The sequence below is a fragment of the Catharus ustulatus genome, chromosome 25 (genome assembly GCF_009819885.2).
Source record: "Catharus ustulatus isolate bCatUst1 chromosome 25, bCatUst1.pri.v2, whole genome shotgun sequence".
Classification (NCBI taxonomy): Eukaryota; Metazoa; Chordata; class Aves; order Passeriformes; family Turdidae; genus Catharus; species Catharus ustulatus.
Genome location: NC_046245.1, coordinates 7,004,375 through 7,026,533, shown reverse-complemented (window position 1 = coordinate 7,026,533; position 22,159 = coordinate 7,004,375). Strand labels below are relative to the sequence as shown.

General features: G+C 60.5%; 2 protein-coding genes across 3 annotated transcripts in view; both read right to left on the bottom strand.

Annotated features, from left to right (window-relative positions):
* Positions 1 to 12,475, bottom strand: part of CELSR2 (cadherin EGF LAG seven-pass G-type receptor 2) — a 29,889-nt gene extending 17,414 nt beyond the window's left edge. For both annotated transcript variants that reach the window (XM_033080427.1, XM_033080428.1), the window contains exons 1-11: positions 8,759 to 12,475; positions 6,025 to 6,672; positions 5,254 to 5,476; positions 4,587 to 4,702; positions 4,160 to 4,248; positions 3,363 to 3,520; positions 2,570 to 2,733; positions 1,852 to 1,977; positions 1,219 to 1,385; positions 440 to 625; positions 215 to 328 (exon numbers count right to left, since the gene is read on the bottom strand). In XM_033080427.1, coding sequence (XP_032936318.1) covers positions 215 to 328; positions 440 to 625; positions 1,219 to 1,385; positions 1,852 to 1,977; positions 2,570 to 2,733; positions 3,363 to 3,520; positions 4,160 to 4,248; positions 4,587 to 4,702; positions 5,254 to 5,476; positions 6,025 to 6,672; positions 8,759 to 12,419 — 5,652 coding nt within the window. In that variant the 5' untranslated portion in view covers positions 12,420 to 12,475. The remainder of the gene's footprint in view (positions 1 to 214; positions 329 to 439; positions 626 to 1,218; positions 1,386 to 1,851; positions 1,978 to 2,569; positions 2,734 to 3,362; positions 3,521 to 4,159; positions 4,249 to 4,586; positions 4,703 to 5,253; positions 5,477 to 6,024; positions 6,673 to 8,758) is intronic.
* A 1,314-nt stretch (positions 12,476 to 13,789) lies between these two features.
* On the bottom strand, positions 13,790 to 21,652 carry SARS1 (seryl-tRNA synthetase 1). The gene is made up of 11 exons (XM_033080289.1): positions 21,450 to 21,652; positions 19,229 to 19,299; positions 18,983 to 19,063; positions 18,279 to 18,437; positions 17,697 to 17,840; positions 17,254 to 17,409; positions 16,351 to 16,572; positions 15,550 to 15,679; positions 14,501 to 14,658; positions 14,285 to 14,414; positions 13,790 to 14,193 (listed from the first exon to the last, which is right to left on the bottom strand). The coding sequence occupies exons 1-11, from the start codon at positions 21,583 to 21,585 to the stop codon at positions 14,039 to 14,041; spliced, it is 1,542 nt and encodes a 513-aa protein (XP_032936180.1). The 5' UTR covers positions 21,586 to 21,652; the 3' UTR covers positions 13,790 to 14,038.
* Between the last annotated feature and the right edge of the window lie 507 nt (positions 21,653 to 22,159).

Sequence of the window (22,159 nt, the reverse complement as noted above, 5' to 3'; positions counted from 1 at the left end):
CCGCTTCATTTTCCCCTGTCCTCGCCCTGTGCCACATCCCCAACATCTGTGCCCATATCCCTGTGCCCATTTCCCCAAGATCTATGCCACATGCCTGTGCTGCCCTCCCATTGTGACCATGTCCTTACGCCCTCTTCCATATCCCCAAACCCACCCCCACCCCTACACCTGCCACCCCATGCTCCCCATGCCCTCCGTGCCCGTGACTCTGTACCTGCAGGCACCCATGGAACCCCTCCTCCACGGTGCCACTGTCCCCCAGCAGCCCCCCGAGGCTCAGCGTGTGCAGCTGCAGTCCCTGCAGCTCCCCAGAGACATCGCCCACCACCTGGGGGGCACAGGGACCCCTGTGGGTGCCTTGGGGTGCCACAAGGGGTGCCACGATGGCACCCAGGGATCATCAGAGTGGGTGCCCCCCTGTGACTCAGTCTCCCTGTACCTGGTGGCGGCCATAGTCGAGGGTAAGGAGGAGGAGGGTGGCAGAAGGGTTGCGTCCAGGGCTCCCCCGCAGCTCCAGCTCCACATGGTGCCAGGCACCGTCATTGACTTTGGCCTGGGGCAGACGCAGGGTGGCCAAACGGGCCCCCGCTTGCCAGGCACCAGCCTCCACCTGCCCTTCGTTCAGCTGTGAGGAGTAGACATGTCAAGGACTCCAAAAACCTGGTGGGCACCAGGCACTATAACACAATAACACAACCCCTCGAGCAATGCCCCCTCAAGGGGTTGCACCCCAGCAATACACCCCCCCCCCAAGCAATACCTCCTATTCCAATAGACTCCCTCCAGGGCAATACTCCCCTGGCACTTCTCCCAGGGTAACTCCTCTGTTCCAGCCCCCCACTACCTCCCCGTGGCCATATACACACCCCCCAGGCAATACTTCTTATTCCAGTGACCTCCCCCAAGGCAACGACCCCCAGAGTAATAAACCCTGTGCCAACAACTCACCAATGCCAATAATGCCAATAACCCCCCACCCTCAGAGCAATAACCCCTGGCACTGCCCCAGCGCAAATTCCCCTATGCTCTCACTCAAGTCAATGCCCTCCCAAGGCAAAGCCCCCTATGCCAATGGCACCAACCTCCTGAGACAGCGACCGTCACCCAAAGCAATAACCCCTTCAGGACAACCACCCTCTCTCCCCAGCACTTTCTTTCCTCAGGAAAATTCCACTACTCGACTCCCCTGTGCCCTCCCCACGCCTCCCCCGTGCCCACCTGCAGTATGAGGGTTAGACGACCTCCGGTCCCCGCCCGCAGCAGGACCCCGCGGGGGTGGCGGGTGCGGAACATGATGCGGACTGGCCAGGGCATGGAGAGGGGTAGCGCCAGCCCGTTCCACGCCACACGGCTGCTGCCGATGAACCGCTGCGGGCCCGCCATCTCTGCGGGGCATGCACGTGGGACGGGGGGTGACTCGCACGGACCCCCTCCCCAAGCCCACCCCAGGGATCTCAGCGCCGTGAGGCGGCAGCGCGCCCGCCCTCCCCCGCCCGTACCCACACCCGCCCATGGACTCCCCGCAGCCCACCAAGGACCCCCCACAACCCCACACGGCCTCTCACATACCCGCTCTCAGATCCCCAGCACCCAGCCGGGGACCCCATGCACATCCCACAGATGCCAACACACCCTCCCACAGATCTCTTGCACCCACCCACGGATACCCCGTACCCCCTCATGAACCCACAACAACTCCACGGACCCCCAAACACATGCGGGGATGCCCCTCACCTCCTTCCCACACACCTCACACCCACCCAGAGACCCTCCTCATGCCCCCCACGGACCCATAACAAGCCTGTAGACCCCACACAGCCCCACCACGCTGTCTCCCCAGACCCCCAGTACCCTCCTGGCAGGTTTTGCCCCCAAAGCCCAGCGGGCAGAGGCAGCTGAACCCCCCCCATTCATGCACGCAGGTGCCACCGTTGTAGCATGTATTGGTGTCACACAGGGTCTTCTTGGGGGGACAACCTGTGAGAGGGCACAGAGGTCACATGCCACACATCACCTTGGACCCCTGGGCACAGATACCCCTCACATCTTTGAACCCTTATCCAACTTTATCTTAGTACCCTCCGACCCCCCATCTCACATGCCAACCCCACCCCAAAGGGGGTGCAGCCCCATGCAGCCCCCCAGTCCTGCCATCTCCCCACCCCATTCCCAGCCTTGTCTGTGTCACACACTCCAGCTCGATGGCCCTGGCAGTGTCTTATCCCCCACCCCACAACCAAGGAACACAGAATGCTCTACTACTGTGTCCCTATCAAGCCCCATTACCCTGGCACCCCCTCCCCACAACCAGGGGGCACAGCCCCATGGCTCTGGTACTCCTGAACCCACAGCTGCACTCCCTAGCTTTCCATGCCACACCCAGGGGGCAGAGCATCCCCTGTGCCCCCTGGACCCCCATCCATCCCTCCAGCCCTAGAAACCCCTCCCATCATTCAGGGGACAGTGCCCCACTGCTCAGGTACCCCTTAACCCCACACCCCATCTCCCTCTGCTCGAAGGAATGCAGCCACCCCCAGCCCCTGCCCAGTGTCCCGGCCCTGGAGCCCACCGGGCAGGGTGCCATTGTTAGCAATGAAGGCTGCCATGTCCACGGGACGCTGGTCAATGTGGAGGTGCCGCATGCACCCCACAAAGTGTCGACTGCGGATCGGGAAACTCTCGGGCAGTGTTGGGACCCCCCCCAGCAGCAGTGGCCCGGTCAGGTCCAATGACCTGCAGAGCCTACCATTACCTCGGGGACTCAAGAGATCCTTGAGGCACCCCACAACCCATAGGGGACCCCATGGGGGACCCCAAGGGATTCCAAAGGGACACCCAGTCACCCCCTCATCCCACAGCAGTCACAAAGGAGCCCCAAAGAACACCCACTCACCCCACAACCCATGGGGACCCCAAGGGATTCCAAAGGGACACCCAGTCACCCCCTCATCCCACAAGAGTCACAAGGGAACCCCAAAGAACACCCACTCACCCCACAACCCATGGGGACCCCAAGGGATTCCAAAGGGACACCCAGTCACCCCCTCATCCCACAAGAGTCACAAGGGAACCCCAAAGAACACCCACTCACCCCACAACCTATGGGAACCTGAGGGACCACCCAAGGAGTGTTCCCCTGTGGGGAACTCAACAGACCTGCAAGGGTCTCCCCAGCCCCTCCAACACATGAGGACCCCAAGAGAACCGCTCCCCCCACCCATAAGGATCTGGCATCCCCGAGGGACCTCTCACCAGTGAGGACTCCAAAGGTACCTCACCCATAGGGACCATTTACCTCCATGGGACCCCTACGTAGGTACCCCAAGGGACCTCCACCCATGGGATTCCCAGCCCCCCCTCACTTCTTGCTGCCAGTCTGGGTGCCCTGGGCAGCGCAGGAGTAGTTGCCGAGGCGGGGTCCAAAGCGCAGGGCCATGGCCGTGTCACAGTCGTCCACAGTCACCACAGCCACCTTCTGCTCTGAGGGGCCCTGTGGGACCCCCGAGCGCCCCACAACCGGCTGGGAGCCCCCACATCAGGCAGGGGGGCCCAGGATGCCTATCCTGCAGCCTTTAACCCTCTCCTCACCCTCCCACTGCCCTATGGCCCCTCAATCCTCAGCAGGCTCTCATGTCCCTCCAGCCCACCAGCCCCCCACACTTCAGATCCCCCAACACTCCCCTCCACCCCTTCAGCCTCCCTTAAACCTCAATGGTCCCCTTCCTTCCCCCCAAGCTGCTATCCCTTTGACCTCTTCTTCCTCCATCCCCCCATCCCAATTCCTTGGGGGTCTGCCCTGGTAAGGAAGGTAGGTGGGATTCCTCAGGGGGCCAACAGGTTGAGCTAACAGGTGAGGGTCCCTTGGGGTCCTTATGGATGGGGGCACCTCTTGAGAGTCCCTTGAAGTTCCCCAAATCTCCTCTTTACTCTCCTCATCCCTCCAACACCCCCTTGTCTTCCACTCCTTCCTCTTCCTCCATCTCCCATCTCCCATCCCTTGGGACCCCCATGGGTGGGCACATCCCTTAGGGATCCTTTAGATGCCCCAAACCCCCTACCTGTTCCCCTCATCTCTCCATTTCCCCACCCTTCCCCTCCATCTTCCCTTCCTTTGCCTGTCCCAAGCACTCCCCACCCATTGTGCCCCCCATTCCCCCACCTTGTTGTAGTAGTGCAGCTGCACCCGGTGCCACTGCCCATCGCTGACACCTCCTGGCACAAAGGGTGAAACCGTGGTGGTGGTCTCACCTGTGGGCACAGCGTCAGGGCAACACAATCAGAGACAAGGAGGGGTGGCGGTGCCTGGAATGGGATGCCCAGGATGCAGTGCCAGGGATGCAGTGTCAGGGGTGGGATGCCACGGATGCAGTGTCAGGCAGTGCCAAGAATGGCAGGCCAGGGATGCAATGAGGAATGCAGTGAGGAATGCAACAAGTAACGCAGTGCTGGGAATGGGATGCCCAGGATGCAGTCCCAGGCAGTGACAGAATAGGATGTCTGGGATGAAGTGAGGGATGCAGTGAAGGATACAGTGCCCACAAAGGTGCAAGGGTGCAGTGCCAGGGTGTGGCAGGGGCAGTATGTACCTGCTGAGAAGGTGAGCTGCAGCTGCTCATCCACAATCTCCAGTGCCACGAAGTCATGCCGTTCATTGAAACGCCCATTATAAAGCAGGAGCCCATTCCGTTCCTGTGTGGCAAACCTGGGGGACACAAGTGCCGGGGGACACAAGTGCCAGGGGTCTCCCAATGACCCCCAATCCCACCATTCCACCCTGGCACTCCCCAGCAGCCCCTGACCCTGCTGTGCCCCTGAGGCATACCCCTCATACCTTGCCCCATGACCAGCTGATGCTAGTATGCATCAGCCCCTGCCCCCACAAAGTGCCCCCCACCCCATTTCCCCCCATGCCAAGGGGTCCCCCACATCCTTTACTCCCACCCTGAGGTGGTGCCCATCACCCCACACCAATTCACCCCACAGCTCATGTGATGCCAATGGGGCATCTATCACCATGTCCCAGATGATGCCAATGGGGCATCCCCACCCCATCTGATGCCCTTGAGACACCAACCCCCACACACCCCAAATGACGACAATCAAGGAACCCACCCACCCACCACCCAGTGCCCACGACACCCATCACCTAACAAACCCATCATCTCCCCGCACTCCAGTGGGGCAACCATCACCAATGTGACACCCACAGGAGCACACATCACCCCCCACCTCCCCAGATACCCCCAGGCTCACGTGAGGCCAAGGGTGAAGTGGAAGCGCTGGCGGAGGCCACGAAAGGTGAGGAAGGAGTGTGGGGGGAAGCTGCGGGTGCTCATGGTGCAGAAGGGCTTCTCATAGTGCCCAGGAGGACACTGGCACCAGAATCCCCCTACCAGCAGGTTTAGGCAGGTGCCCCCATTCCGGCAGACCCCTGGGGTGCAGCGGCCCCCCCGGGCACTCAGCTCACAGTGCTCCCCTAAGCGACACCCAGAACCCCAAAACTGGGGTAAGGAGTCCCATCTGCCACACGCCTCCCCATTAAACTCAGAGTGGCCCTGCCAGGTGCTCAGCTTGCAAGGCTCCCCTGTGTGATATCCCGATGGTACCAGCATCTCAAAAATGGGGGATGGGGGTCCTCTCTCCTCCCCACCCCCCAGTAAACCCCGAGTTCTCCCCACAGGAGACAGGAGCCCCCACTCACAGGGCTCCCCAATGTGACACCAAGCACCCTAAGTGGGAGGGTGGGGATCTCTTCTCCCTCCCCCCCCAGCATCTTTATCCCCAGCTCTATCACCATGACAACCACCTCTCATTGCCATGGAAACCCAGAGACACCCCCTCCTCTCACATCCCATCCCCCAGCAGGCTGGCACCCCCCACCAGGGGCTCTCATGGGGGCTGGAGTATGGGGGTATGACTCCAGCGCCACCAGTCTGCCAGAGAAGGGTGGGAGGGCTGAAGAGGAGATGGATGAGGAAAGATAAGGAGGGACACTATGAGGAAGGGCTGGCCAGTGGCTCTAACCAGTGAAGTCTTCATGGCACTCGCAGGTGTATCCACCCTCACGGCTCCGGCATCGCCCGTTGCTGCCGCAGGGGCTGGAGTAGCAGAGGTCGATCTCGGTCTCACAGTAGTCACCGGTGAAGCCAGGCGGGCAGCGGCAGCGCAGGCCCGTGACGGGGTGGATAGGGCGAAAAAGGATGGTGTCGGAGGCGAGGAAAGGTGCAGAGCTGTCGAACTGCAGGACGGAGACGCAGCGCATGTAGTTCTCGCAGGGCTCGCGCAGACACACGTTGTCATCAAAGGGCAGGACGCGCTGGGCCGTGGTGGCCGCCAAGAGCGACCGGTTAAGGTACAACCGCTCCTGCAGCTCTTCCGACGAAAAGAACCGCGATGTGCCCGGCACCGCTGCCGGAAGCAGGGCCGAGAGGCTAACATTGAGGATCCGCGCCGGCCCCACGTCTGTGTCCGTCTGGATGTTGAAGAGGATGACACGGTGGCGGGGGATGGCTAGGACAGCGGCCACCCCCTCCAGGAAACGGCTGAGCAGGGGGGACAAGAAGCGCTCCTGGGACATATCGGCCAAACGCAGGGTGATGCTGTTGCTGAGCATCTCATCTGTGATCACGGTCACCCGCAGAGTGCACTGCGCTGTTGTGCTGTGAACGCCATCTGGGGACAAAGGAGTGGGTCAGTGACAGCAATGGGCAGCTCTGGGAAAGGATGGTGGGATGGGAATAGTGCTGTATATGGGGCAATCAACCGAATCAGCTGCTGTTGGATGGGAACGGTGCTATGGGAGCTAGACCTGCTTTGCCACCATAGAATGGGGACAGCACTGGCCATGAAACACCTGGCCCATGTAGCCAGCATGGAATGGAGACAATACTGGCTATGAGGTGTCTATCCCAGCATGGAATGGGGACAATCAGGTGGGGACAGGGCAGGTTATGGGGGACCTTTCCTGCTCAGCCATCAAGGAATGGAGACAGTGATAGTTATAGGGTTAGTGCTGATTATGGGGTTGGTGCTGTTTTTGGGGTGCCCATCCCACCTGGCCGTCACAGGGTAGGGACAGCAGGATGGGGACAACGTTGGCAATGGGGCTGGAACTGGTTACAAGGTTCCCATCCCACCTGGCCACTACTGAATGGGGAAAGCACTGGTTAAGAGGCTGGTGCTGGTTGTGGGTGCCCATTCTGCTCGACGACCACGGAATGGGGACAGTGTGGGTCATGGGATGCCCATTCTGCTTGGATACTGTGGGGTGGAGGCATCTGAATGGGGCTGGTGGTTGGTTATGGGGTTGGGGCTCGTTATAGGGCTGGTTCTGTCAATGAGGCTGAGGCTGGTTATGGAGCCAGCACTGGTTATAGGATTGGTAGAAGTTAAGGGGTTGCTTCTGGTTTCTGAGGCTGGAGCTGTTTCTGGGGCTGGGGCTGGTTAAGGGGCTGGGGCTGGCATGGGGCTGGGGGAGCAAAATCTCTGCTAAGCACTGGGGCACCTACCTTTCTCCTCCTCCTCTTTGTCCTCCCCCTAGCTGAGGGCAAGGGGATGCAGGACAGATGGGGAACAGGCAGACAGATGGATGAAGGGAGCATGGGGACAGGGATGGGCCAAGCAGGAAGAAGGGGGTGCCACAGGGGTCAGCGTTGCCCAGTGGCCCGGGGCCAGTGACTGGTGGCCACTGGCCAGCACGGGGAGGGGCCGGGGGGGAAGGTTACCATGGCCACGGCCGCGAGGGCCCAGCTATGGCTGGACCTTTTGTTTCCCTCCCGCCTGCCCTTGTGCATGAGGGGTGGGAAAGGAGGGGGGGGCACGGGGGACTCCCTGCCCCCACCCTTTGTGCCCTGGGCCCCCTGCTTTGTGTGGCCAGAGCAGGGACCCCAGCCAGGGGAAGCTGGGGGGCGATGGAGGCCATGCGGCTGGGGACAATGGACATCAGGCATGGCCTGTGACCCAGTTTTCCCCTGACCTGAGGGTGACCAAGGAGATGTTCCTCTGCCTCGGGGTGACCCCCATCCCCCAGAAGCACCTCTTGGACACCTCACTGCCCAAATTGTGCTGACAACTTATGGTACAACCCCCCTTATCTTGTGACTCCTCCCCACTGGGTTTGGGGACTTCTCAGTGGAGGTCAGGGTGCCCCCCCAAATACAGACACCAGACTCTGTGTCTCCTGCCCTGAATTCATTCAAGTGGAGTTGCTTGCAAACACAAACACTGCAGTGCTAGGACTCCCCCAGTACTGAACTGCACCCTGAGCCCTCTCAGATTCCCCCATCAGACCCCCCATAACAAGCCCACAGGGTACCAGGACCTTTCTGGCCCACACTAACCTCTGCTCCCCCAATACATGCAGTGGGTCCTGCCCCACCCTCTCAGTGACAAACAGAGAAGTGCCAGGACCACTCTGGACAGCCCAGGGGGTGGGGAAAGCAAAAGGGGTGCTAAGGACCTTGATGGCATCCAGCTTGGATGTCTGGAGTGTGAGGGAGGTACAGCATCCCATTATCCTCCCTCCCCTAGATCTGGAGGGTGGAGGCAACCAGGATGGGGTGGTGGAACTCCAAAACACCTCAGTGGAGTGGTAGGACCCCACAACATATCATCCCTTCTGATCTGGAGGGTGAGGGCAGCCAAAACAGGGTAGTGAGACCCCATAACACCTCGCCTCCATGCAGAAATAGAGATCGATGTGCCCACAAACCTCACGCGCCTCCTCCCACAAGCTGCCCTCCGTGGGTGGCGGTCTTACCAGAGACAGACACCCTCATGACAGCCTCAAGTGGGCGGTTGTTATCCAGGGCCGGGCTGAGGCGCAGATCCCCACTGTGTGGGTCCAGCAGCACAAGGTTGAGCTCATTGCCCTGCTCAAACGCATAAGTGAGGTGGTCAGAGATGTCAGGGTCATGGGCAGGGATGCGGCCGATGATGCCCCCAGGGAAGCTGCCGGAGCGGTTGGTGATGTAGTTGTTGAAGAGGATCTCGAAGTTCTTGAGCTGGGGGCTGTTGTCATTGGTGTCACGCAGGCGCACATGGATGGTGGCCCGACTGACCAGTGGTGCCGAGGTTGCCTGGACCACCATGACGTATTCAGCCTTGGTCTCATAGTCCAGGTCAGCAAGGGCGGTGAGCTCTCCGGAGAAGATATCCAGCTGGAAGACCTCGGGAATGTTGCCTTCCACGATCTGGTACATGATCTGGGCATTGGTGCCCTCGTCAGGGTCAGTGGCGGTGATCCGGGCCACCACCAGCCCAATGGGGCTGTTCTCCTCCACGAAGATGTCAAACTCGTCCTGCTTGAACATGGGTGGGTTGTCATTGACATCCAACACTGTCACCTGGATCTCCACTGGCGTTCTCCGGGCTGGGAGTCCCTTATCCACGGCAAATGCCCGCAGGGAATAGAGAGGCACATTCTCCCGGTCCAGACGGCGCAAGGTGCGGACAATGCCCGAGGTGGACTCAATGATGAAGTCACCATCACCATCATCACCCCCTTGGAAGGTGTAGAAGACCCTGCCATTGAGTCCAGAATCACGGTCAGTTGCAGAGACCTGGAGGACACTGGTGAAGGTGGGGACATCCTCGTAGATGGATCCCTGGTAGGAATGACGGAGGAACTGGGGTGCATTGTCATTGACATCATTCACCAGGATCTCCAGGTAAGTTGTGTCAGATTTCTGTGGGATACCATTGTCCCGTGCTGTGATGGCCAGGGTATAAGACACCTGGTCCTCATAGTCCAGCTCCATCTGGGTGGTGACAGCACCAGTCTCAGTGGCAATGCTGAACTGGGGGATGCTGTCCTCCATCAGGTAGGTGATGCGGGCATTCTCCCCTGTGTCCTCATCTGTGGCACTGATGACCACCACTGTTGTGCCCACTGGCTGGTCCTCATTGATGTTGACAGTGTAGTGGGAGCTCTGGAAGACGGGGCGGTGGGTGTTTGCATCGGTGACATTGACAACCACCTGGGCAGTGTCCTGGCGGGTGCCATCAGAGGCAGCAATGGTGAGCAGGTACTGACGCTCCAGCTTGTAGTCCAGGGGCAGGGCAAGAGAGATGAGCCCACCACCACTCTGGCTGGTGATGGAGAACCGGTTGCGGGTGTTGCCGCTGGAGATCTGGTATGTGATGACGCTGTTAGCATCACGGTCAACAGCAGAGACAGTCAGGACACTGGTGCCCACTGCTGCATCCTCATTCAGGCGGGCGCTGTACTCCCGCTGGGTGAACTCAGGGCTGTTGTCATTGACATCCAGGATGGTAACACTGACGCTGGCCATGGAGGCCATGGGGGGGGTACCCTGGTCCTGCGCCTCCACCCCGAAACTGTAGAAGTCAACCACCTCCCGGTCCAGCTCAGAGGCCACCACGATCCACCCAGTGCTGTTGTTGATGGCAAAGGGGAAGCTGGTGCCAGTTTCCAGTAGGGTATAAACTAACCTGCTGTTGTCACCTGAATCAGCATCAATGGCTTGTACATGGATGACAGAGTAGCCCACAGGGACATTCTCCAGCACGGTGGCCTGGAAGGGTGTGCTGACAAAGATGGGTGCGTTGTCATTGACATCCAACACCTGGATGGTAACCAAACCGCTGATGTTGGAGAGAGGTGGGCGGCCACCGTCCTGCGCCCGGATGCGCAGGGTGAACTCCTTGGTGATCTCATAGTCCAGGGGGGTAACAACATCCAGCGTTCCTGTCTGCGCATCAATGTAGAAGTGCCCACGGGTGTTGCCACTGACAATGCTGTAGTGCACAAGTGCATTGTTGCCTTTGTCACGGTCAGTGGCCGTCACCTGCAGAACTGCTGCATTGGGTACCGTGTCCTCAGGGACCTGAGCCACGTAACGTCGCTCACTGAACTGCGGTGCATTGTCATTGTCATCCTCCACAGTGATGCGGACAGTGGCTGTGGCACTTCGGGGACCCGGATCCTGGCCCTGGTCTGTGGCCTCCACCAACAGTTCAAAGGCATCCACTGCTTCCCGGTCTACAGGGCCACGGGTGCGGACGACGCCTGATCGGGAATCAATCTCAAACACCTCATTGGCATCACCAGCATTGAGGAGGCGGTAGAGGATATTGGCATTGGGGCCAGCATCGCCATCAGTGGCCCGCACTGTCAGTACCTCATAGCCCACCTCCAGATTCTCTCGCACGCTCTCCCGGTATTCTGGCTGCTCGAAGGCCGGGTCATGGTCGTTGGCATCGCTCACTGTCACTGTCAGTGTGGCCATGGCACTGCGCCGGGGTATCCCGTGATCCACTGCTGTCACACGGAACACATGAGTGCTCTTGCTCTCACGGTCCAGCGATGCAGCAGTGCTGATGGTCCCAGTGACAGGGTCCACGGTGAAGAGGGCATTGGAGCGGCTGTCGAAGAGTGCAGCCATGGTGTAGTGTAGCTGGCCTGCCTCCCCCTCATCAGGGTCCTGTGCTGTCACCTGTGTCACCAGTGTGCCTGCTGGCTGGTTCTCCTCCACTGTGGCCTGGTAGCTGGAGGGCTGGAATTGCGGTGCTATGTTGGGGCTGCGGCAGGGGCGGTGGTGAGGTATGAGGGGTCTGGGGACCACTGTGGTCTGGGACTCCTCAACTTCCCCAGTGTCACTGGTCTCCCTGGGGATGTTGGTGCTCCCAGCATGTCCAGTGTTCACAGATTTCCTGGTGTCGCTGGAGACTCTCCCAGTCTCCCCAGCGAGTTCAGAATTCCTGGTGTCCCTGTGGACTGGAGTGCTCCCAGTGCCCCCAACACCTCCAGTGGTCAGCACGTTCACAGTGCTCCTGGTGTCCATGGGGATGTTGGTGTCCCAGGTGTCTTCAGTATTCCTGGTGATTCTAGTGCCCCTGAGGACATGGGTGCTCCCAGTGTCTCCAGTTCCTCCAGTCACCCCGGTGCCTCCACTATCCCGGGTGCCTCCAGCATCCCTGGTGCTTCCAACGCTCCAAGTGCCTCCAGGCTTCCAAGTGTCTCCTGCATTCACGGTGCCTCCAGTGTGCCCGATAACCCTGGTGCCGCCGATACCTGGGGACCCCCTAACGCCGCTGCGGCTGCCTCCACTGGAAGAGCCGGTGCCTGGTGCGGTCCCATCGCTGCCGTCAGCGGCCGGTGCGGGCCCAGTGCTGTCGCCGCTGTCCCCGGTGCTCGGCGGGGGCCGCGCGCCGCCGCTGTCCCCGGTGCCGCCGGAGCCACCGCTGTCACCGGTGCCGCCGCGGAGCTGGAGTGGCGCCGGGAGCGTGCTGGACGGACGGGTGCGCGTGCCGGTGCCGATGCCGGTGCTGATGCCTGTGGGGGTGCCGGAGCCGATGCCGGTGGCGATGGCGGGTGCCGGTGCGGGCAGCGGCAGCAGCAGCAACAGCGACAGCGACAGCAGCGGGAGTGCGGTCTGGCGGGTGGGCGGAGAGCCCATGGCCGCTGCCCCCGATGCCCCCGGTGCCGGTGCCGGTGCCCGCAGCGACCCGCGCCGCCGCCTGCGCCCCGCCCTCGCCCGCGCGCGCCCGCCGGGGCGGAGCCGCCAATGCACCGGTCCGGCCGCGCTTAAAGGAGCCGCCGCCGCCCCGGCACCCGCCGGCGGCATCCGCAATCGCACCGACAGCGGCAGCGCGGGGGCAGCAAGCGCGCACCGCGCGCAGGCTTTGCACACTCGTGTGAAGTGCACACCTGTGAAGGGCCTTGCACGCACGTGTGCGTTGCAGGCACGCGTGTTGCCCGCGCAGGGAACACGCACGTCGCACACGCGGGGCACACAGGCACCAGCGAGCACACGTGACGTGGGAACCACGTATGTGACACACAGAGCACATGTGAAACACACACCGAGCATACCCGTGAGACTAGAGCACGTGTGTGACACAGCACAGAGATCATGTGTGTAGACACACAGCACACGTGTGTCACAGCACGTGTGACGTACTCACGCCCCCCAAACCCCCCGTGTCCCCACCGCTGTGACTCCACACAAGGGAGTTCTCCAACCCTCACTCCGTGGCACCCCAGCATCCGATCCCCGGGCTCGACCCGCTGCACCAGGACCGGGGCAATAGGATAGTCTGGGAGTGACTGGAGCAGGCTGGGAGTGACTGAAGATGCTGGGGGCACTGGGGCAACCTGGGAGGGACTGGGGGTGCTGGGGGGCACTGGGACAAACCGGGAGAGACAGGGGATGTTGCGGAGCGCTGGGACAGACTGGGAGGGACTGGAGAAGCCAGACGGGGGCGGATCCCCGCGGTCTGTGGGTGCTGCTGCCCCTCCCACCCCACCAAGCCGGCGCCGGTCCCGGGGCGTGGGTGCAAGCAAGCGGCGTGAAGTCGGGCTCCCCTCCGGCGGAACGGGTCCGACCGGGTACCGGGGAGGGGCCCCCCAATGCCGGGGCGGCGCTTGGAGCGCCGGGACCCCCCCGCCTCCGCCGGGGGCTGCGGTGACTCACTGGGCCGCTCCCCGCCGGTTCCACCCGACACCTGTGGCCCAGCCGGGGGTTTCCCACGCACACGCAGGGCGGACAGCCAGGCCTCGCCGCGTGGGGATGAAAGGGAGCAACCCTCCCTCCCTCCCGTGTGTCACCCCACCCCGGAGGGAGGCTGGGCAGCAGCTGGGGCTGAGGCTGGGGGCCCTCGGCCCCATTTTGCATCACAAAGGGGCTTTGTCTGGGGCTGGCAAAAGAGAGAGGGAAGGGGGAGGGGAGGGGGAGGGGAGGGCGGGGGGGAGGGTGGTGTGTCACGGAGACATCTCCTCGGGCTGGACCCCCTTTCCTTCCTCGGAAGCCCCCCAAGAACACACAGCTCAGCAACTCTTGGCTTTATTTTGGATGGAGGAGGGACATGTTATGTGGGCACGGCGGGGGGATCCCCCAGCATGAGAGGAATCCATGGGCCGGCCCCACTCAGCAGGGTAGGGGGGAGACACAGGGAGAGAGACAGCGCCCTGACAGTTCTTTGTGGCACGGGAGGGACAGATGATGACTCCCCTCCAAGGCAAAGATGATGATGACTCAGGAAGCCCCAAAAGTCCTTGGGGTGCGGGGGGACACCCTCAGACCTCCATGTTCTTCATCTGCTCCTCCAGCACCTGGTCACATCCCCCCCCTGCCTTCTTCTTGCCCCTCCCTTCCTGCTGCTTCTTCTGCTTCTTGGAGAGCTCCTGCTCAATGGGTGCTGGCTTGATGAACGGAATCAGCTCCCGCAGGTCTGGGAAGACAAGGGATCCCTGTCATCACCCCCACCCCGCCCACCCCCCGGCCAAGGAGCAGGGGATGAGGAGGGCACAAGGGGATGTTACCTGGGGGCATGAAGTTCTGGAGCTTCTCAGGGATGCGGATGCCTTCAGGGGTCTGGTGATTCTCCAGGATGGCGCAGATGGTGCGGGTAGTAGCACACATAGTGGCATTCAGCATGTGCACAAACTCTACCTGTGGCAGGGGGACACAGGGGACATGTGTGACACGGGGAAAGCAAAAGAACACAGGAAGAACCGCCCCATGCCCACTAGCCTCACCTTGTCCATCATCTTCTTGGTCTGGCCATAGCGGATGCGCAGGCGCCGGGCCTGGTAGTCGGTGCAGTTGGAACAGGAGACAAGCTCGCGGAAGGCGCCAGAGCCAGGGAACCAGGCCTCCAGATCCAGTTTTTTGCTGGCTGCATGGTTCAGGGAGCCTGGAGGGGGAACAGTGCTAAGTGGGGGGTCCCACTGCCATCCTGAATTTGCCTATCCTGGGACAGAATGCAGGGTGAAGCCTCCAGAGTCACTCCCGTAGCTTGGTGCCAATCAAATATGGGCTCCTGCTCTGCCATAGCAATGTGAGGTTACCTCTCAGCCATCTAAATATGGGGTCCCCGCTTGGTCACAGGGTCAACAAGCCACAGGCAGTTTGGTCACAGGGACGTGGGGTGTGGAGTCCTGCCTGGACATGGGGATGGGGAACTCCTGCTCAGCCACAGGACACCAGGTTCCTGCTGTGCCATGGGGATATGGGGGTCCTGTTTGGTCACAGGAATGTGGGGCCCCTCTCAACCACGTGGATGTGAGATTCCCATTCAGCTATGGGAACATGGGGCTCTTTCTCAGCCACATGGCCATGGGCCTCCCACTTGACTATGGGGAGATGGGATTACACCAGGGGGATCTGGGATTCCTGCTTTGCCACAGGGATGAGGGATTCCCACTCAGCTGTGGGGATGTGGGGTTACCACCTGGCTGGAGGAATGTGGGGTTCTTGCCCTGGCAAGGGGATAAAGGGGTTCTACTCAGACACAGTGAGCTTTTAAATCAGATGTTTTTCCTGTAAGAATTTCCAGGAGGAGCTGGGACACTCCAACTGTCCCTCTGGAAGGGACAGCAGGGACAATCCATCACAGCAGCGCCCACATCTGCTCTCACGGACCCAGAGCAAGGCTGAGAGTTCAGAATTCCACAGAAACAAAATGTCCCCTTCTCTTCCTCCTCCTCTTCAGGCTGGGGACAGCAAGGAGCCAGGGACAAGAAACTGCCATGCTGGGAAGCAGGTCAGGGCCTCCCTCAACCCCACGTTGCACAGGGGCCCCTACCTGAGACAATGTTCACAATATGGTAGGGAATCCCGAGGGACTGGTAGAATTCTTCAGCTGTGGCCATCATCTCCTCAAATATCTCCCAGGATTTGTTGTCGTGGGGGGACGAGTAGACAAACTGCTCAATCTGCAGGAGAAGGAATTCCACAGTGACACCAAGTCTAGCTCCAATTCCCACTGGAACCTCACAGTGACACTGGGTACAGTCCAAATTCCAACTGGAAACCCATAGTGACACCCAGTACACCTTAAATCCCCACTGAAAACCTGCAGCGGCACTGGGTACAGCCCAAACTCCCATCAGAACCCCATAGTGACATCTGGAACACTATGAATTGCTGCTGGTACATCATGGTGACCCCAGGTACATTCTAAATTCTCATCAGAATACCACAGTGACACCTGGTACATCCTGAATTGCCACTGGAACATTGCATGACATTGGGTACACCCCGAATTCCCACTGAGAACACTGCAGCTGACATCAGGTAAACCCCAAATTCCCACCAGGTTCATCCCATGGTGACCCCCCCATACACCCTGAATTCCTGCTGGAACCCCACAGTGACACCAGGTACACCCTGAATTCCCACTGGAACCCCATAGTGACAGGGGGTATACACCCCAACTTCCTGCTGGAACACCATGGTGACAATGGGTACCCCTTGAATTCCTGCTGGGTACACTGCAGTGGCACCGGATACACCATGAATTCCCACTGGAACATGCTGAATTCCCACTGGAACCCCACAGCAGCCCTCGGTACACCTTGAATTCCTGCCAGGACTGCTCCTTCACCTTCTCAAACTGGTGGACGCGGAAGATGCCGCGGGTGTCCCGGCCATGGGACCCCACCTCCTGGCGGAAGCAGGTGCTGAGCCCCGCGTACTTGAGGGGCAAGTCCTCAGGCCGCAGCCACTCATCGCGGTGCAGGGCGGCGATCGGCTGCTCTGAGGTGGCGATCAGGTACTTCTCATCGATGGAACTGTCCTCTGCCCGCTCACTGCCCTTCCCAATCACCTGCAGGGGACATGAGCCACCAGCCCTCTTCTAGCTGCTCCTGCACCTCCAGGGACCAGCAGGGAGGTTTTCCAGGGCTGAATGGTTTGGGAATTCATCACAGGAGAAATTTGTTGGTCCTTCAAAGCGGCTGATGGCAGGGACAAGTCACCTGTACCACCCATGGAGATGAACCCCAGAGCATGTCACCTCCTTGTCACTGCACTGCCCTCACGTGTCACCTGTGCAAACGGACCGCAAAAATGAGCCACCTCCTTGTCAACTCACCACCATCATGTGGCTCCCATAAACATGGACCCCAGAGATAAGCCACATGTCACCAATGGAAAGCTGACTCTGGAGGCCATCTCCTTGTAACCTCATGGCCATCAGAGTGTGTCAGGCATGGAGACGGACCTGAGATTAGCCACCTTCTTGTCACTGCAGCATCACCATGAAGTGTGTCCCGTGGAGGTGGACCCCCCCCAAGATAAGCCACCTCCCTGTCACATTGTCAGCATCAGAACGTGGAGAGGGATCCCAAGGAGTGGGGAAGGAACCACTGCTCTACCATTGCTGTCACCACCACTGCCACAAGCACAGCCTTGTCAGGTCAGAGGGCACCCTCTGCCTCCCTCACCATAGCCCCATGGAGGTGGCTCGCTTCCAAGTCCAGTCCCAAATCCAAAGCAATTCTCTTACCTTGTAAAGCTCCTCATCAAACTGGCTGAGCTGGGCCACCTCCTGCATCACCTCCTTGCGCATGAAGAAGGGGGTGTACACCGGAGTGTACCCCCGGGCACGGAGGCTCTGCAGTGCATACTGGATGAGCGCCTGTTCCAGGAACACCAGCGGGCCCTGGGAACAAGGGTTACACTGCCTGTCACACACACACCCCACTGGGCCACTCCTCCTTGCTCAGATGGCCCAGGAGACATGGAGCCCACAGAGCTGCAATGGCAGCCAGGCTCAGCGTCATCCCCGACTGCGGCAGGAACAGATCCTGATGCACCACTGTGGTCAGAGTTCATCCCACATCCCCACGAGGAAGGCTCCCTTCATCCATCCCAGGGCAGGAGAACCCAAGGCCCCTGACCCTCCTTGTTCCCCTCTGAACTTGATCATTCTGGGATCACAGCTCTCACCTTAAGGAAGTAGCCACGGCTGCCAGCCACCACAGCGCCCTTTTCCCCCTCATAGCCATCCACCATCACCACCAGATCCACATGGGAATACTTCTTCCTGCAGCTGCAGTCACCCCATACCCGCTCCACCTTGTTGTCCACATCCTGCAGGAACCCAGAGAAAAGAGGAGCAGAAGCCTATCATGTCCTCAGTGACCTGGAACGCTGTGACACCAGTTTCTGAACCACACCGGGCCCACCTTGGGAGCTCAAACTCCAGCCTGTAGCTTATTGTGTGGCCAACTGGCAGCAAGCCTGGCCCAGTTGTGCACCCCTTAGCAAAATATTCCTGCAGGATGAATGGAGGTAGCACAGGGAGACCCTGTCCCTACCACAGGAAGCGCCTTTCCCATGAATTCCCCCAACCCATGGTGTGCCCAGTGTTGTCTGAGCTGGTCTTTGTCTGATCCAGGCAGAAAATGCCGGCTTGTCATGCAGATTTCCCTCACCCACCCACCCAGCTGGGCTTGGAGGATACAGTGCTGGGAGCCCCCTGCTTCCTGGCTCCACTAACCCAACCCCACCTCACTTTCCATGTCCCACCTCATTGTTGCTAATGGGCACAGAGGGGTGGAGGAGGTTCCCAATCTCCCTGAGGCTCTCAAAGCGTTCAGCCTCCAGTCGAAGGCGCTCGGAGTCACATTCCAGGATCGCCTCATCAATGAGCAGCCGAACTTTCTTTATCTGGGATACCTGAAGACTCTGCAGAGAGACCTCTGGATGAGGTGGGGGAGGGAGAAGACCACTGGGAAGAGGGGCCTGCTAACCCAGCACAGTGAATCTTGGGCCCAGCATGGTGAATTCCAGACCCTCTACAGATGCTGGAGTGAGTCCCTGGGCTGGACACACTCAAGAACAGCCTGAAGAAACAAAGGGGTGACAAGCTGGGCTCTGGAGGGCCTGAGCTGCTCCCATGGCAGCCAGCACTGCACTCTTTAACCAGGGTGACTACTGAACTGGGATGGAGGTAGGCAGGAAGGGACACACTGAGGACATGGAGGACTGAGGCTGTTCAAATTCCCAGGGATGAGCCCTTCACTGACACAGAGCGATGATGGGGACACCAAGGAAGACTCAGTTATTGCAGGTGTGGGACTGGGAGATAAAGGATCCTCCCAGCTGAGGCATCAGGCCTCAGACCCCAACTCCCCTCATTTAGGGGCACTTCAGGCCACCAATTTGGGCAATTCCAGGCAAAGCTCTGGACAAACTGTAGGCACAGCGGAGGGAGTTGGGGTCTTACTCACCCCCAAGACATCAGATGTGAGTTCATCCAGGTTCTGTGCACTTTCTGGTACCGATTCATCTGTCCCTACTGGCTCCTTTTTCTGCAGCAGGAGGAAAAAGAAACCCTAGTAGCGTTAAAGAGTAAAATTCCAGGGTGAGAACATCCTTCAATGACACAAGGGAGAGGCTGGAGGGCTGGGAGAAGGAGAGATGTCACCAACTGGTGATGTCCCACCATGAGGTGACCCAGGGCACTCATGCCCCACCTTCATCTTGTCCCCAATGGTTTTGCTGCACAGGTTCTTCAGCTTGTTCAGGTTGTCGGCACGAAACCTGCCTGGAAAGGAAGGCAGAGACTGTCACCTGGAGCGAAGAAGGGCTGGGGCTCCCATCTGGTGCAGAGAGGTGATATGGAGCCCCCACAGGAGCAGCAGTGAGGGTAGCAGATCCAGGAATACCCATAGTCACCAGCCCTGAGGTTTTTGAGAGGACGGAGGTTGATCATGCAGAACAGAGCCACAGGGAGTAGGGATGTCACTGGAAAACACCTGAAGTGACATTGCACTGAGACCCCCATGCCAGACTGGAAACCCCATCACGTGCTGGGACCACACTGGAATGGGACACCCCAGCTCTAAGATGAGAATCCCACATTGGGATTTCCCATGCTGGGCTGGGACCCTCACTTTGGGATAGGACCTCCGCACTTGGACCTCCATAAGAATATGGAATCCCCCACACTGGGCTGAAAGTCTCATGCCAGGCTGGGACCCATGCACTGGAATGGGATCCCCACCCCACGATAGGATCCCCCACATTGGGCTGCAACTCCCATGCTGGACTGGGAACCCCACCCAGCCAAGATGGGAAAATCCCTCCACCAGGATGGGACCCTCATACCAGGATGGGACCTGGTCAGGATGGGTCCACATCAGCACAGGACCTCCATACTGCACTGGGACCTCCCCAGGGGGGCTAGGACCCTCACGCTGGGATAGACCCCCAGACCAGGATGAGACCCGCCTCCCTCCCCCACCCCCGGCCCATGCTGCACTGGAAACCCCACGACAGGATGGGACCCCATGTCTACAGGCTCAGAGCCCACCCATGCTGGGACCCCCCCCCGTTAGGATGGGATCCTCACACTGCGCTGGGACCCCACATTGTGATGAGACCCCTCCCTCAGCGGGATGGGATTGCTAAGGACTGAGCAGATCCTGGGATCTGAGGCTACAGTGACAAGATTCAGTGGGTGTTGGATGAGTGAAGCATGGATGTTCCCCCTTCGTGACTTCACGGCTGGGAAAGGCAGAGCCCACGACCCGGGGCACTCAAACTGGGGACACCCAAGAACCCGAGAACGTGACACCCCATTGGGAGGGATCAGTCCCCAAGGGATCCAGAGCCAGGGAACATGCAACAGGACAGCATGGGCTCCACGGCACCGGCGCCGCGGGATTGCATCAGCCAGCGCGTCCCACCAGCCTTCGTCACCCTGTCGCCTCCTGCAGCCACCCGCCATTGTCCAGCACCGCCGCTCCGGGGAGACAGAGCCCGCGGGAAGGGGGCTAGCAAGCGGGCTGGGTGATAACGTGTGATGAAACGCTCTGGGATAAAACGAGGGCACGGCCGGAGCCAAGAACGCCCGGGCAAGATCCCACAAGGACATCAAGGCGAATGCATTAGAGGGGAGCCCCAAGCACCGCTTTCATCCCGCAGCAATGGAATGCTGGGATGCCCTGGAAACGGCGGGGTTTGGGGGTACCCATTCTTCCTGCCGCCCTCCAACTCCTCTCCACATCCAGTACCCACTGACCGAGCTGCCCCATATCCCGCCGGGAGCCCAAGCCCCCCAAGCCACCCAGGTGTGGGTGTACCCTAAATCTGGGGGTGGCACTGCCTAGGATCCTCCCCGCCCAGCTGGATACTGCGGCAGTGCAGGGAGTGGATCCCCGGGGATCGCAATGGGACGGGATCCATGTGCGGGCTAAGGGGAACCTGGGATCTGCCCCCCAGCCTGGGAGGGGGGAAGGCGGGACTAGTGGGAGAATCCCACCTCAGTCCCTGGCATTAGGGGCGAGGGGGATCCACAAGCCGTCGGTCTCTGCTGTGATCTACCCAAAGGATCCAGTCCCAGAGCGCAATGACCCACCGAGGTGATCCCCGAGGGCTGGGGAGGGATCACCAAACACCTGGGGAGGGTGGGAAAGACCCCCTTAAAGGTCACTCCAATTTAGCGAGGAGGTTCGGGGATCGGTGTGGGGGCCGGCTCCAGGTCTTCGGGAGGAAGGGAGAACGGGAGAGAGGGACTTCTAGGGGATCCCCCATGCCCGAGGAGGGGCGGTGGTGAGAGCGTCCCATCGCCTGCGGACCCACCAGGGTGGGGGGGAAAGGCACCGGGACGGGGAGACATGCCCGCGTGTGACAAGGGGATGACAAGCCCTCGGGGCCCCCAACCCAGAGCTTCCCTCCCCCCCATCCACGTACACCTCCGCCAGGCGCCGTCCGCTCGCACCAGCGCATCCACCAGCGCGGGGTCCTTGAAGCGCTTGCGCTGCATGTCCCGCACCATGGCCGGGTCTCCGCCCTTGTCGGCGCGGAACAGATCCAGGTCCAGCACCATGACCGGTGACGGCCGCGGCGGCGCCGGGAACAGCGCTGGGGACAGCTGCTCCGCGCATGCGCGGGAAGAGGCGGGGCCGCGGGGTGGCCGCGGCGATGCGGCAGGGAGCGCCGCAGCGCCCCTTGGTGGTTGGAGGTGGCGCAGCGGGACGGGAGGACGAGGGTGTGGAGGGGCAAGGGAGGGATGGGATTGATATGGAAGGTCTGGGTGGGCCCGAGCATTCCTGACCCCCACCGAGGCGGGTTCCAGCGGGTCTGGAGGCCCAGGTAGGGCGGGAGGATTGGGGTATCGGGAAGGTATGAGAGGGTTTGGGGAGGATATGGGGGGGTCTGGAGGGGCCCGAGCAGTCCGAGCATCCTTGAGCCCCTCTGCCAGAGTGGTCTCCGCGGTTCTGCCCTCGCATCCCTGGGGTTCCTCAGCCACATCGCAGAGATACTGGGATAGTCGGGTGGGCTCTCAGGATGCCTTGCACCACAGTTGTTCACGGGGGTCCCAAGGGCTGCCCCCTACCACCCTCTACAGCACCCCATGGCACGACTGTGGCTGTCCGTGGCACCACATGTCACCCCATGTC

Excerpts from the sequence above, each read along its gene's own strand:
- SARS1 (XM_033080289.1), bottom strand. The coding sequence starts at position 21,585 with ATGGTGCTGGACCTGGATCTGTTCCGCGCCGACAAGGGCGGAGACCCG. Across the intron at positions 19,300-21,449 it reads GGACGGCGCCTGGCGGAGGT|GCAGGTTTCGTGCCGACAAC; the intron begins GTACGTGGATGG and ends CTTCCTTTCCAG. Across the intron at positions 16,573-17,253 it reads TTGATGAGGAGCTTTACAAG|GTGATTGGGAAGGGCAGTGA; the intron begins GTAAGAGAATTG and ends TGTCCCCTGCAG.